The sequence below is a fragment of the Delphinapterus leucas genome, chromosome 3, assembly GCF_059928025.1.
Source record: "Delphinapterus leucas isolate spDelLeu-1000000601 "Yukka" chromosome 3, BTC_Dleu_Yukka2, whole genome shotgun sequence".
NCBI lineage: Eukaryota > Metazoa > Chordata > Mammalia > Artiodactyla > Monodontidae > Delphinapterus > Delphinapterus leucas.
Genome location: NC_143131.1, coordinates 127,441,033 through 127,453,795, shown reverse-complemented (window position 1 = coordinate 127,453,795; position 12,763 = coordinate 127,441,033). Strand labels below are relative to the sequence as shown.

The 12,763-nt window shown below is 40.2% G+C and overlaps 1 protein-coding gene across 6 annotated transcripts in view; it reads right to left on the bottom strand.

Moving 5' to 3' along the window:
• Positions 1-12,763, bottom strand: part of HMGXB3 (HMG-box containing 3) — a 58,513-nt gene that overhangs the window by 34,593 nt on the left and 11,157 nt on the right. For 5 of the 6 annotated variants that reach the window (XM_022590098.2, XM_089909542.1, XM_089909543.1 and 2 more), the window contains exons 6-10: positions 8,301-8,432; positions 4,044-4,190; positions 3,772-3,947; positions 1,080-1,255; positions 845-942 (exon numbers count right to left, since the gene is read on the bottom strand). In XM_022590098.2, the coding sequence (XP_022445806.1) occupies positions 845-942; positions 1,080-1,255; positions 3,772-3,947; positions 4,044-4,190; positions 8,301-8,432 (729 nt within the window). Of the gene's footprint in view, positions 1-844; positions 943-1,079; positions 1,256-3,771; positions 4,191-8,300; positions 8,433-12,763 lie in introns of all 6 variants that reach the window. The other variant, XM_022590094.3, reaches the window with a different exon arrangement.

Below are 12,763 nucleotides of genomic sequence, written 5' to 3'. Positions count from 1 at the left end.
ACTGTACTGGTTACAAACCAGTACATGGAGAAAGAGCCATGCTTTTAGGTTTAAAAAATTACATTTAAAAGATAAACACAGACTAATGCAGGAAAGAACTTGGCTGAATGAGCGCACACCAGACCATCAGTAACAGTTATTTCTGGGTGGCAGGATCAGAAGAGACTTATTTTCTTTCTGCCTTACCTGAATTTTCTTTATTTTCTATAACAACCATGCATTCATTTTTTCTAAAAAGACATGACAACTAAATGCAGCATATAATCCTAGATCGGATCCTGTTCTAACGTAGAAAATGCTATAAAGGACACAACTGGATAAAACCGACGAAACTGGAATACAAATGATAAAGTATCAATGTTTCAGTAACAGAATATCTCTAGTCTTAGGAAATACACACTGAAGCATTAAAGAGTAAAAGGCCATGTTACCTTTCAATTATGTGTATTTTAAACATACATACATACATACACACACACACACACACACAATGGGGAAGACAAATGAGCACAAATCATAATGCAAAATGGGCTAATATGTTAACAATAGGTAACTAGGTAAAGAGTACATGGGTGCTCTTTGTACTACTTTTACTCTTGCAACTTTTCTTGTTTTAATTATTTCTAAATAAAAATTTTAAAACATGCATTCATTTTTATAACCAGAAAAAGAAACTAATTAAAAAACAGATAACTCATTCATGCTAACCCTCCTCCCACAGTTCTACCAGTGTTAAGAATAGGCTTTTTGCCTATGGCTTTGAGACACTCAGTGGAAGCCCTGTTCTCGGAGCTGCCAGCCACCCCCCCAACAGATGGCTCCCCCTCTGGGGAAAGGGTCTTACCTTCACCTCACCAGTGCTAGATGGCTGTTGGATGGGCTGGCCCAGCTGCTTCAGCGTGCTTGGCTTCAGGCCACAAGTCCTCACAGAGGGTGTCTTATCTGAAACAACCAGGAGCCAGACTGGTGACTTAAGTGCATTCAGAGTCTCCCTAAGTCTCTCATCTCCATGCTCAACCCCCACTCCTGTCCCCTTCCCTTTAGAGAGTCCCTCCTCCCGAATCTGTCCCAGACCTTACCACTCAGGGGAAAGGCCTGCCTGGCCCTGGGCAGTCCCATGCTGCTGCCTCGACCCACGTTAGCTGGGGCTGGAAGAATTGCTCTCATGGGTCTTGCTGCAGCCAGTAACGAGGGCTTGCCCCGTGCTCTGCCTTTAAGCTCTGGGGCTCTGGGCACAGGAATAAGCAGGTCAACTCTGAAAAAGAACAAGAAGGGAGCTCTCCTAGAAATTCCAGACCAGGGGGAAGAAAACCGAAGTGCAATCTTCAGATAGCACTTTATTAGAATAATGTCCTGGTTAAACTGTCAGGCTTTAGACATTAATTAAACCATTAAATAGCTGTGTAACCCTGGGCAAGAAATCTTACTCTTCTGTTTACCTCGTTTGTAGTATGCAATTACATGTACTTCATGGGGTCATTATGAAGATAAAAAAGTGCAAAACAGTGCCTACAGTGAGGGATATCAATAGCTACTGTAGTTATAACATCTAGTCTCCCTCTAATCAGCCCAAGTATTTAAAGTGCATCAGTCTCCCACATGAGGGCAGCTGAGAGACCCTGGGGAACAAGGTTCATGTTTTCTTCATCTTTGTAGCTCCAGTGCTGAGCATAAAGCCTGCCCACAGAAGGCCTCAATACACATTTGCTAAAGTGCTTCACCTGCCCCAAAGTTCTCTAAGGACACGGAACCATCTCAAAGTATACTGTTAAATTTTAAAAGACAAGATGTCAAAGTATGTATGTTATGCTACCATTTGTGTGAAGAAAGGTGGGGGGGGAAAATATATATAACACACACACGCACACACACAGCTGACCTTGAACAGCATGTATTAGGGGCACTGACCCCCACGGAGTCAAAAGTCCACTGATAACTTCACAGCCCTCCATATCCAGGGTTCCACATCTGGCAGATTCAACCAACTGCACACCATGTAGTACTGTAGTACATACATACTGAAAAAAATCCACGTGTAAGTGGACCCACGCAGTTCAAGTCCATGTCTATTCAAGAGTCAACTATGTACGTGTATATATATATATATGTGTGTGTGTACACACATGTATTTTTTCCCTACCTTTCTTTACACAAATGGTAGCGTGACATACATACTTCGACATCTTGACTTCTAAAATTTAACGATATTAATTATAAACACAAATACCTCCTATTTGTTTGCATATACTTAAAATTATCTCCAAAAACACAGAAAGTTGGGAATATTGTCTCTGGGAAATGGGAATGGAGCACCCAAGGATGGGACAGAAAGGAGATTTGTTTCAGTATATATTCCTTACACTTTTTCAGTCTGAACTATGTGAATATATTTTCTATTCAACAATAAAAGTTTTTTACTCGTAATAATATAAACCAGAACTTCTAAACCTTGGCACTACTAACATTTTGGGCCAAATAATTCTCTGTTGCAAGAGGCTGTCCTGTGCATTGTAGGATGTTTAGCAGCATCCTTGGCCTCTACCCACTTGATGACAGTAGCACTCCCTCCCCAGTGGTATCAACCAAACATGTCTCCAAACATTGCCACAATGTCCCCTGGGGCACTGCTCCCCTTTGAGAACCAATGATATAAACAAAAAAGAGCCTTCCATTTTAAGACCATAGCTGCCTCTGTAAAGGAGCTACATACATGGAGAATTCAGTCAAGCCTCTAAGGTGAGAAAGCCTTCAAGGAAGGGAGGAAAAACAGCCCACACTTACGGACCTCTCCTATCTGCAAGGCACTGGGCTGCAAGCTTTACACACAACCTTTTTCAGGCTGTGTGGTCAGCCATTGAGGATACGATTCTCTTTTATAACACCCAACTCAAGATTTTTCAGAGGGGAAAATGGGTATGAAGTGACTATGCCCACGGTCAAACAGAAGCCCTGGACAGAGTCACAACCAGAATTTAGTTCTCTGACCACCAGGACAGGAATCATTATTATATAAAGATGCCCTAAAAAGGCTTCTCTTTTCAAATGCAGTATCCAGAATTGGATACTAGGTTTGTAACATTGCCCACAGCCTGTACCAACAAGACTCTGTAATAACTGCTTTAGGGAGACTGACAAGAAGAGATGTATAAGGAACGGGACAGCAGTGAATAGACAGCAGAGTGTAGGAGGACAGGCAAATAAATGTCTCTAGGCCTCAGCTTCTGTATCTCTAAAATACAAACGACGAATTGGGCTCTGCTATCTCTCTCAGGAATGCTGTAAGGACATGGGACAAAATAAACACAGGGCACTACACAAGCTGCTGTTCTAAACACAATGCTGTAATATATAAACACATTGGGGGACTTCCCTGGCGGTCCAGTGGTTAAGAATCTGTCTTGCAATGCAATGCAGGGGACGCCGGTTCGATCCCTGGTCAGGGAACTAAGATTCCCACATGCCGCGGGGCAACTAAGCTCACGCACCACAACTACAGAGCCTGCATGCCACAACTGCAGAGCCCACGTGCTCTGGAGCCTGCGCACCACAACTAGAGAGCTCGCATGCTGCAACTACTGAGCCTGCACGCTCTGGAGCTCACGCGCCACAACTAGAAAGAAGCCAGCGCACAGCAACGAAGAGCCCACACGCCGCAACAAAAGATCCCAATGTGCCGCAACTAAGATCTGATGCAGCCAAAAAAAATAATAAATAAATAAACATATAAATATTTTTAAAAATAGGGGGAAAAAAATAAACACATTGGGTTACCCTGTAGGCTTTTTAGGAGCAGGGAGTGAATTGGAGGTGCTGGTCCCCTCAGCTGGTGGTGGCACGTCTAGTCCAGGACTGTCATTCTCAGTTGTCCCCAGAGAGACCTCACGCTGCACACCACTCTTGACCACTGGCTTCTTAATGACTGCTGTACCACGATTCCCAGGAGTTTCCTTGACCAAAACATGGGCATCTGAGATGATCACTTCCTCCCACTCATTCTCCTCACCCACGTCTCTTTGAGGAGCTATACTTAGGAGCTGGCTTACAGCTTCTGAGTTCTCCAGAGTCAGGTTGGAAGAGTTTTCCTTAGCAGAATTTTGCTCGGAGGTGAGAGGCTGCTGATTTCTTTTAACCACAGAGCCTTTGGAGGAGACTCCAGAAGTCAATTCCACTTTGACTTTGGCTGGCTTTTCCTAGAAAAAAAAAGAAAACCTTTCATGCATATAACATTTTACAGTTGACAACACATTTACAAATATTCTCTCATTTGACCCTTGTAACAATAATGTATGGGCAACATATAAGAAGCTGAGGCTGAGAAAGGAAGAGGCTGACTTCAGGTCCCAAGTATAAAACTGGCCTGAACCTAAGTCTTCTGATTCCAGTTCCCTTTCACCACTGTATTCAATGTCCGAGTTAGGATAAGCCTATTCTAATAAATTTCTTAACGACATGTTTCTTCAGATTTCAGCGAACAAATGCTGACATTGTTTTACCTCGACCTTTGATTGTTCAAGGCCCTCTCCTTTATGTCTACAAAGAGGCTGACATACTGCCACATTGGGCCTAGAAGTATTAAGTTGTTTATCTTGGTGGTCCCTTTATGAGACTCACTTAATCACAATGTGGTCACAATGTCGCAAAGACTGAATGCTTCCAACTCCACTGGGGAAAACTCTCATCTTTTTCCCAGATTCTTTCAGGTTGAGTCCTAAAAGTCAGCGTAAGGCTGATTTACACATACACCACAAACTTCTCACTGGGTCAAATCAGATCACACACATTAATTACATGCTAGAAAAGGTTCCGACTCACTAAAAATACCCGCTGCTGTTATCTCAGACAGACCTGAGGTTTACATACATACATGTACACAAGGACACTTAAAAAAATTTAACAGTGGACTTCCCTGGTGGTGCAGTGGTTAGGAATCCGCCTGCCAATACAGGGGACACGGGTTCAATCCCTGGTCTGGGAAGATCCCACGTGCCATGGAGCAACTAAGCCCGAGGGCCACAACTACTAAGCTTGCACGCTAGAGCCCGCAGGCTCTAGGGCCCCCATGCCACAACTACTGAGCCCACATGCTGCAACTACTGAAGCCCGCGTGCCTAGAGCCCGTACTCCACAACAAGAGAAGCCACCGCAATAAGAAGCCCGCGCACTGCAACGAAGAGTAGCCCCCGCTCGCCGCAACTAGAGAAAGACTGCACGCAGCAACGAAGACCCAACACGGCCAAAAAAAAAAAAAAAAATTAACAGTGGTCATCTCTGTGGTAGGTCTCAAAGGTTTTTTCCTTCCACGTGAATAGCGAAAGGCACTATAAACGAGGAGACAAAACACAAAAGCTGCACTCTGTCTAGGCTCTGCTTCAACCTAATTGCTTATGTCACCTAAGGCAAGCTTCATCTGATTCCTCATTTCCCATTATGGAATAAGAGAGCTCTGTGTTTGTCAACAGCAGCAAGATAGCCTTTTGGGTGGCCCAGCTCTTCATTGTGGAGGGGCAGGATACCCTGCACTTCACAGGAAATTCAGCATCTGTGCCCAATGCCATTAAATTTCAGTATTATCTCCCAGTCACTGACTATCAAAAACCCCTTACATTTCAAAAGTCCCTCTGGGCAACACGGTGCCTCTGGTTAAGAATCAATATAGACGACCTTAAGAAATCTCCAGTAAAGCATTCTCAGATTCTAACACACAATTACAAACCATGAGGACAAGAAAAATTCCAAGTAAACTGTACTGAGCTTACTGAATGCTAAAGAAGGAAGAGTCAGCAGAAAAACAGGAGACAAGATAAACTAAACCCCTGAGATGAGATCTTTGAGCAGAACACTGCCCACTAAGTAGGCTATAGACAAAAATTCTTTGCAGGAAGACTGGATATTTAAGCAATCAGAGCAAAAAACTCTAGTTGGTGATCTCACATTTCCTTAACTCAGCCTGCCCTTTTTAGATGTCACTTTCTTTCAAGATGGAAGGCAAATACTACCAGTTCCTCGATCAGAGACCTCAATTACTGCTATCAGAGAGCCCACAGTAATGAGGCCTTGAGCTATATACCATACCTTGAGCCTTATATACCATCTTTTGTTCCATCCAACTCACTGGGAACTGTGCCACATGCTCCTTGGGCTAATTTTAGCCAGTATGAACTCCAGAACAATATAAGAAAAGGTGAGTCATTTCCTAACTGGCATGGACACATCTGGAGCTTTTAGAAACTATTTATAATTGCTCTTTCAAAAATCAGAACTCAGGAAATCTTAAGATTCTGCAGGTAAACAGCACAGCAATGCCTGAGAAGTATGGTTTAGTGGAAAAGGCGACAGCATAACTAGCAATGTGAATGTAACCAGTCACTTCTCCTGAATCTCTTTTTCCTTAGCTGGAAATTTGGGAGTTGAGCTAGCTGATAACCAACGTCACCTTTATCTCTAAAATTTTAAGTGCACTGATGCTACATTGTTACCTTTTTTCTTCTCACACTCAGGTATTCTGTTCCTATGAGATTTAGAAATCACAGTATCTACTCTTTACGTGGTAGTTCTTGCAAAAACCTTTGGGAAAAATATTCTGACTTAGCAAGTAAAGACAGGACAAGTAGCTAAGAAAAAAACTGTTTTCATGTCATGAGTTTGATCTCAAAAAGAGAATGGCTCAAAAGTTATTCAATCAAAGGGGGGAAAAAAGACAAAATGAAAAAGGAAAGAAAACCAAAGTAAAAACAGAATCTGAAGCAGACTAGGCACAGGATCGGTTACACTCTTTCATGCAAAAGCACAGGAAATAAGGTCATTTGACAGACCTGCTGTGCATCAATGAAGAAGGACCAAGCAGGAGTCCAACAACTATCCAATTCAATCTTCCTACCGCAGCTGGGGAAGTACATTTTGGGAGAATAATTAGGGTGGGAATAAATGAAATGGCTTCACAGTGCACACTAAAAACTCCACAAGGCCCTAGGTACTTCCTGCCCCTTGAAATGTTAATTGTCTCTACTGTTGCTGTTAATATTAATTATATTGCTGCCAACAATGGAAGCAGTGAAGCCCTACTGAGGATTAAATATTCAATACACTAGGAATGTGCCATCCACTTTGCATGGATCATTTCATCTGACCCCTCCAATAACCCTAATGAGGTAGGCACTATTGTTAACTTCCATTTACAAATGAAAGGAAGCCTAAATCAAGAACAGAGACATAAAATGACTTGCCCAGGGTGACAAAGCTAAATACTTGGGAAGTAGGGTTTGAACTGAGGAAGCTGACTCCAGAACTGTATTCTTAATTATTAACCTATTCTGCCTCCGAAACTGGTGCTATCCTGAACTCCAACACTCAGCCAGAGGACAAAAGTCACCATCCAGTAATTTTCTGAGAGTTATTCTGTGGAAACCGCCCAAAGGGACTTAAGTATGCTGCTATTTAAGTTTTCTCTACAGAAATGAGTTTGGACCATGAGTCAAACACATGACGAACACAATCCTAATCTAAGCTATTTTCACGAAAACAATGCCTTCTTTCCTCTTCTATCTACCCAAATTCTACTGATGTTTCCAAACCATCTTCTCTATAAAACCACCTATTCTAGTCCTTTTGTCCCTAAATAATTTATATCAAAAATGTGGCAAGTATGTATGATTCATGTAGTCAGCATACAACAGGTTAACGAACATGTGCTGAACTGAACGTCACAGGGGCTCAGCTCTAACGCTCATTTATTTACTGAGCACCATTTATTTGGAGACAGAGGTATACATCTGGAACATTATGCTATGGGAGACCTGAATATCGGGTTAAAGACCTCCACTTTTAATAGGAACTATATGAAACTAAAAGGACTCTGAGCTAGGGAATGAGATGTGCGCTGTGCGTGTGAATAGCTAAGCAGTCAGCGTGGAGGGTGGATTGTTAAAAATGTAACCCTAACAAGAAATGAATGATTTAACATGGTGTAGTCATTCATGGAAAACTATGAAGCAATTAAAGATAATGTTTTTGAAGAATATTTAATGGCATGATATGTTAAAGGAAAAAAAGGCAAGATACAGAACTTGTATATCCACAGAAAAAGACTGGAAGAAAATATACTGAAATCTTAACAATAGCTTTTCTTTGGATGGTATGAGATTACGGATAACATTTTATTCTTTCTTCTTAAAAAGAAAGAAACTGACTTATCTGTGTCGTCAGAAAATTAAATGAATATTAATTTAAGTCATCTGTTCTTAAAGGGAATAATAAGCCTACTTTGTGCGGTTTCCAAAGCAGTGATGGCCAATGAACTTTACCTTTGGGATCCACTTCCCTCCTAGGAAGTTACCACAGGTAGGGCACTTAGGTGGTTTGTGCCTCGTGACATATGTGAAGGAGCAGCCTGGGCTGGTGCATGTCCCATGGCCCCGTCGGGTGTACGTAGTAGTCTGTGTTTAAAAAACAAAAAGAAAAGAGCAAGTCAGAATCAACACCACAGTCTAATCTCTGTCAGATCCTGATGACCATTATAACCACAACAATGCCAGGAGGATACCAGCTTGCAGAAGGCCAATTCATGGTATCTTAAAAGGTCAGAGTTGGAAAGGTCCTAAGATACAACTAACTAGTTCAGTTTTTAGAAATGGAGAAAGTGAATTCAAATGAAGAAAGACAGCTGCCCAAGGTTACAGAGTTAGGTACCAGAAGTATAAAGGTAAGAAGAGTTGCAATTAATTAAGCAAAGTACCACACAGTGCTAAACACTCTACCAATATCTCATTTAATGTTCTCAGCAATGCTATGAAGTATTATTACTACTGAGGTTCAGAGTAGTTAAATGCTTTGCCTCAAATCATGTAGTGACTCAAGGACTTGACTCAGTGACTCAAGCTAGACCCAGAAGACAGATCTTATTGATTCCTGGTCAAGATTACTTCCATGCATCCTGCTGCACCCTCTGGCTCTCAATACTTCAAAGAATTTGCTTCTTCATTCTTGTTAGTTAAAAATCAGAGAACCTAGGACCTAGGGTTCAAAGATATAAAAAAACAGTCCAGTCGCTAAAATAATGAGAGGGAACTCCAGTTGAAACCAGGTCCTCTGACACGCCACAGAATTTGATCATCCGCATACAAATATATTCTGCCACCGGCTTGCACCATCTCCGATGATTTCCCTTTGAACAGAACGTATTACATTTCAGCTACAAATAGAAATTAGCCACACTCCATTTCTTGATTAATGCTGGAAAGAAAACACTTCCCTATCAGATTTGTTCTGTCACTTACGGTTTACTCAGCTACTAATCCCAACCCCCCTAGCCTGGCCAGAAAGCAAAAACTTCCCTTGGGAAACACCAAGCTGCCTCTAGGCTACCTCTGGCCGGAACACCTAAGGAAAAGGTGATTATGACAGTGACAGCAGGTCAAAGATGAGTGTGAAGTTGTGTGGCACCAAGGAAAGAGACCAGGGTTTGGGTTCCAATTTTGTCACTGACATACTGAATGAGCTGGGGGTAAGTCATCTTAGCTCTTGGGCCCTTGGTTTCCTCTTCTGTAAAATCACCTGCCCTTTCTGCTTAATGGATATATCCTGAGGAGCAAAAAGTTTGTGAGACTATTATTAATGGGTAAAACATTATATCTTATCTTTTCTCAGACTGTGGCCCCACATGGAATATTCATTCTGAATACACCCTCAGAGCAAAGTTAGTGCTATAAATAAATTACCATGAATTTGGAAATACTCCTGAACAGCAACTTATAGAAATGACTTTAGGAAATAATGCTAGTGTTCAAGGCTGATGCTGCCTTCTTAAGTATTTCTAGAAGAGCTTGGCTGACACTTATTAAACCATGAAAGAATATAAATTTCCAGAACAGGAAAGGCTCAGGAAAAATAATTAGTTTATTACAACTTTCTTATCGAAGAAAGTATTGTTTATCCACAGCAGGGGTTTTAGAAGATAAGACAGATTGTGACAAGTTAAAGCTATGTACTATTAATCCTAAAAGAAACCAATACAATAACCAAGACAAAGTTAATAGCTCATAGGCCAACAAAGGAGATAGAATGGATTCATAAAATATACTTAATTATTTCAAAAGAAAGTACAACAAAACAGATAGGACCAAAACAATAACAACAAATAGTAAGAGGACTGATTTAAACCAAACCACATTACTAATCACATTAAACACATACAGCCTAAATACTATAATTAAAAGGCAGAGATCATCAGATAGGTCTTGCTCTTAGAGCCAAACTATACGCTGCCTACCAAAAAAGGTACAGTAGAAATACAAAGGTACAAACAGGTCAAAGGATGGAAAAAGATATACCTTGTTAATAACAATAATCAAAAGAAAGGTTGATATCAGAACTAAGTAGATTTCATAGGCAAGAATACTGCCAGAGATAAAGGTCATTTCATAATGAAGAAGCATTCAGTTTATCCAGAGGACGTAACAATCCTAAATGTTTGTGTACTTAATAACAGTCAAAATACATGACACAAAACCTAATAGAACTGCAAAAAGAAACAGGTAAATCTACAATGACAGATGGATGCTTTCTCTCAATAACTGACAGAAACAGTAGACAGAAAATCAGGAAGGATACAAAATCAATAAGAAACACTATCAATCAACTCAACCTAATCTGAAATGTATAGAACACTCCACCCAACAGCAGGAATACATATTCTTTTCAAGTGCACATAGAACATTTATCAAGACAATCCATATTCTGAGCCATAAAATAAACTGCAATCAATTTAAAAGGATTCAGGCCTTATAAAATACAAAGTTCTAACCACAATGGAATCAAATCAGAAATTGATAAAGACAGACACCTGGAAAATCCCAAACATCTGGAAAATAATTAAGTAACTCATGGGTTAAAGAAGTTAGAAAATACTTTGAACTGAATGAAAATGAAAACTGCACCGTATCAAAATTTGTGGGATGGGCTTCCCTAGTGGCACAGTGATTAAGAATTTGCCTGCCAATGCAGGGGACACAGGTTCAAGCCCTGGTCCGGGAAGATCCCACATGCTGCCGAGCAACTAAGCCCATGAGCCACAACTGCTCAGCCTGCACTCTAGAGTCACAAGCCACAACTACTGAGCCTGTGTGCCACAACTACTGAAACCCACACACCTAGAGTCTGGGCTCCGCAACAAGGGAAGCCACTGCAATGAGAAGTCTGCGCACCACAGTGAAGAGTAGCCCCTGCTCCCTGCAACTACAGAAAGCCCCACGCAGCAAGACCCAATACAATCAAAAATAAATAAATAAAATAAATTTATTAAAAAAAAATTTGGGGGGGATGCCACTAAAGCAGTGCTTAGAGGGAAATGAAGCACTAAGCAGCTATATTACAAGAGAAGCTCTCAAATCAATGACCTCAGCTTCTACCTTAAGAAACTAGAAAAGACCAAATTAAACCCAAAGTAAGCAGAAGAATGATAGAAATGAGTGAAACAGAAAGCAGAAAAACAATAGAGAAAAACAATGAAACCAAAACCTTGTTCTCTGAGAGCAATAAAATCAGTAACCTCTAGCCAAGCTTATCAGGAAAAAAGAAAGAAGACCCAAATTACCAGTATCAGTAATGGAGAAGTAAAATCACTACAAATTCTATAGATATTAAAAGGATAAAAATTCCACAAAACTTTAAACATAGAATTACCACATGATACAGCAATTGTACTCTTGAGGTATATACCCAAAAGAACTGAAAGCAGGGACTCAGACATTTGTACACCAAAGCTCATAGTGGCACTGTTCACAATAGTCAAAAGGTAGAAACACACCAAATGTCCATCAATGTTTATGAATAGATAAAAAAATATAGTATACACATGCAATAGAATATTATTCAGCCGTAAAAAGGAATGAAATTCTGATACATGCTACAAGATAGATGAACCTGAAAACATTATGCTAAGTGAAAAAGTCAGACCAAAAAGGAAATATTTGCATGATTCCACTTATTTGAGGTACCTAGAACACACAAATACTAAGACAGAAAGTAAAATAGCAATTACCAGGGCTTGGGGTGGAAACAGGTGGGGTGGGGAATGGGGAGTAACTGTTTAATAGATACAGAGTTTCTGTTTGGGAAGATGAAAAAGTTCTGAAAATGGATAATGGTAATGATTGCACAGCATTGTAAATATATTTAACAGCACTTGAATTGTACACTTAAAATTGATTAAAACGGTAAACTTCATGTTATGTATATTTTACCACAGCTTTTAAAAAGAAGAATAAGGGAATGTTTTGAACAATTTTATGTCAATAAATTTGACAATTCAGATGAAATGGACAAATTCCCTGAAAGACAAACTATCAAAGCTCACTCAAAAATAGATAATCTGAGTAGTCCTATATATATTTTAAAAATCGGACTTGCCATTATAAACTTTCCCACAAAGAAATCTCCAGGCCCGGATAAGTTCACTGGTAATTCTAACCAAACATTTAAGGAAGAAATAATGCCAGTACTACACAAAACTCTTCCAAAAACAATTGGAAAAGCAGAAAATATTTCACAATTCATTCCATGAGGTAAGCACTACCTTGATACTAAAACAAGACAAACACTGTACAAGAAAATTAGAGACCAATAATATCCCTCGTGAATATAGATACAGAAATTCTGAACAAAATGTTATCAAATCCAATCCAATAATATATGAAAAGGATAATACATCATTGCCAAGTGGAGTTTATCCCAGGAACACAAAGTTGATTTAACATTTGAAATATCATAT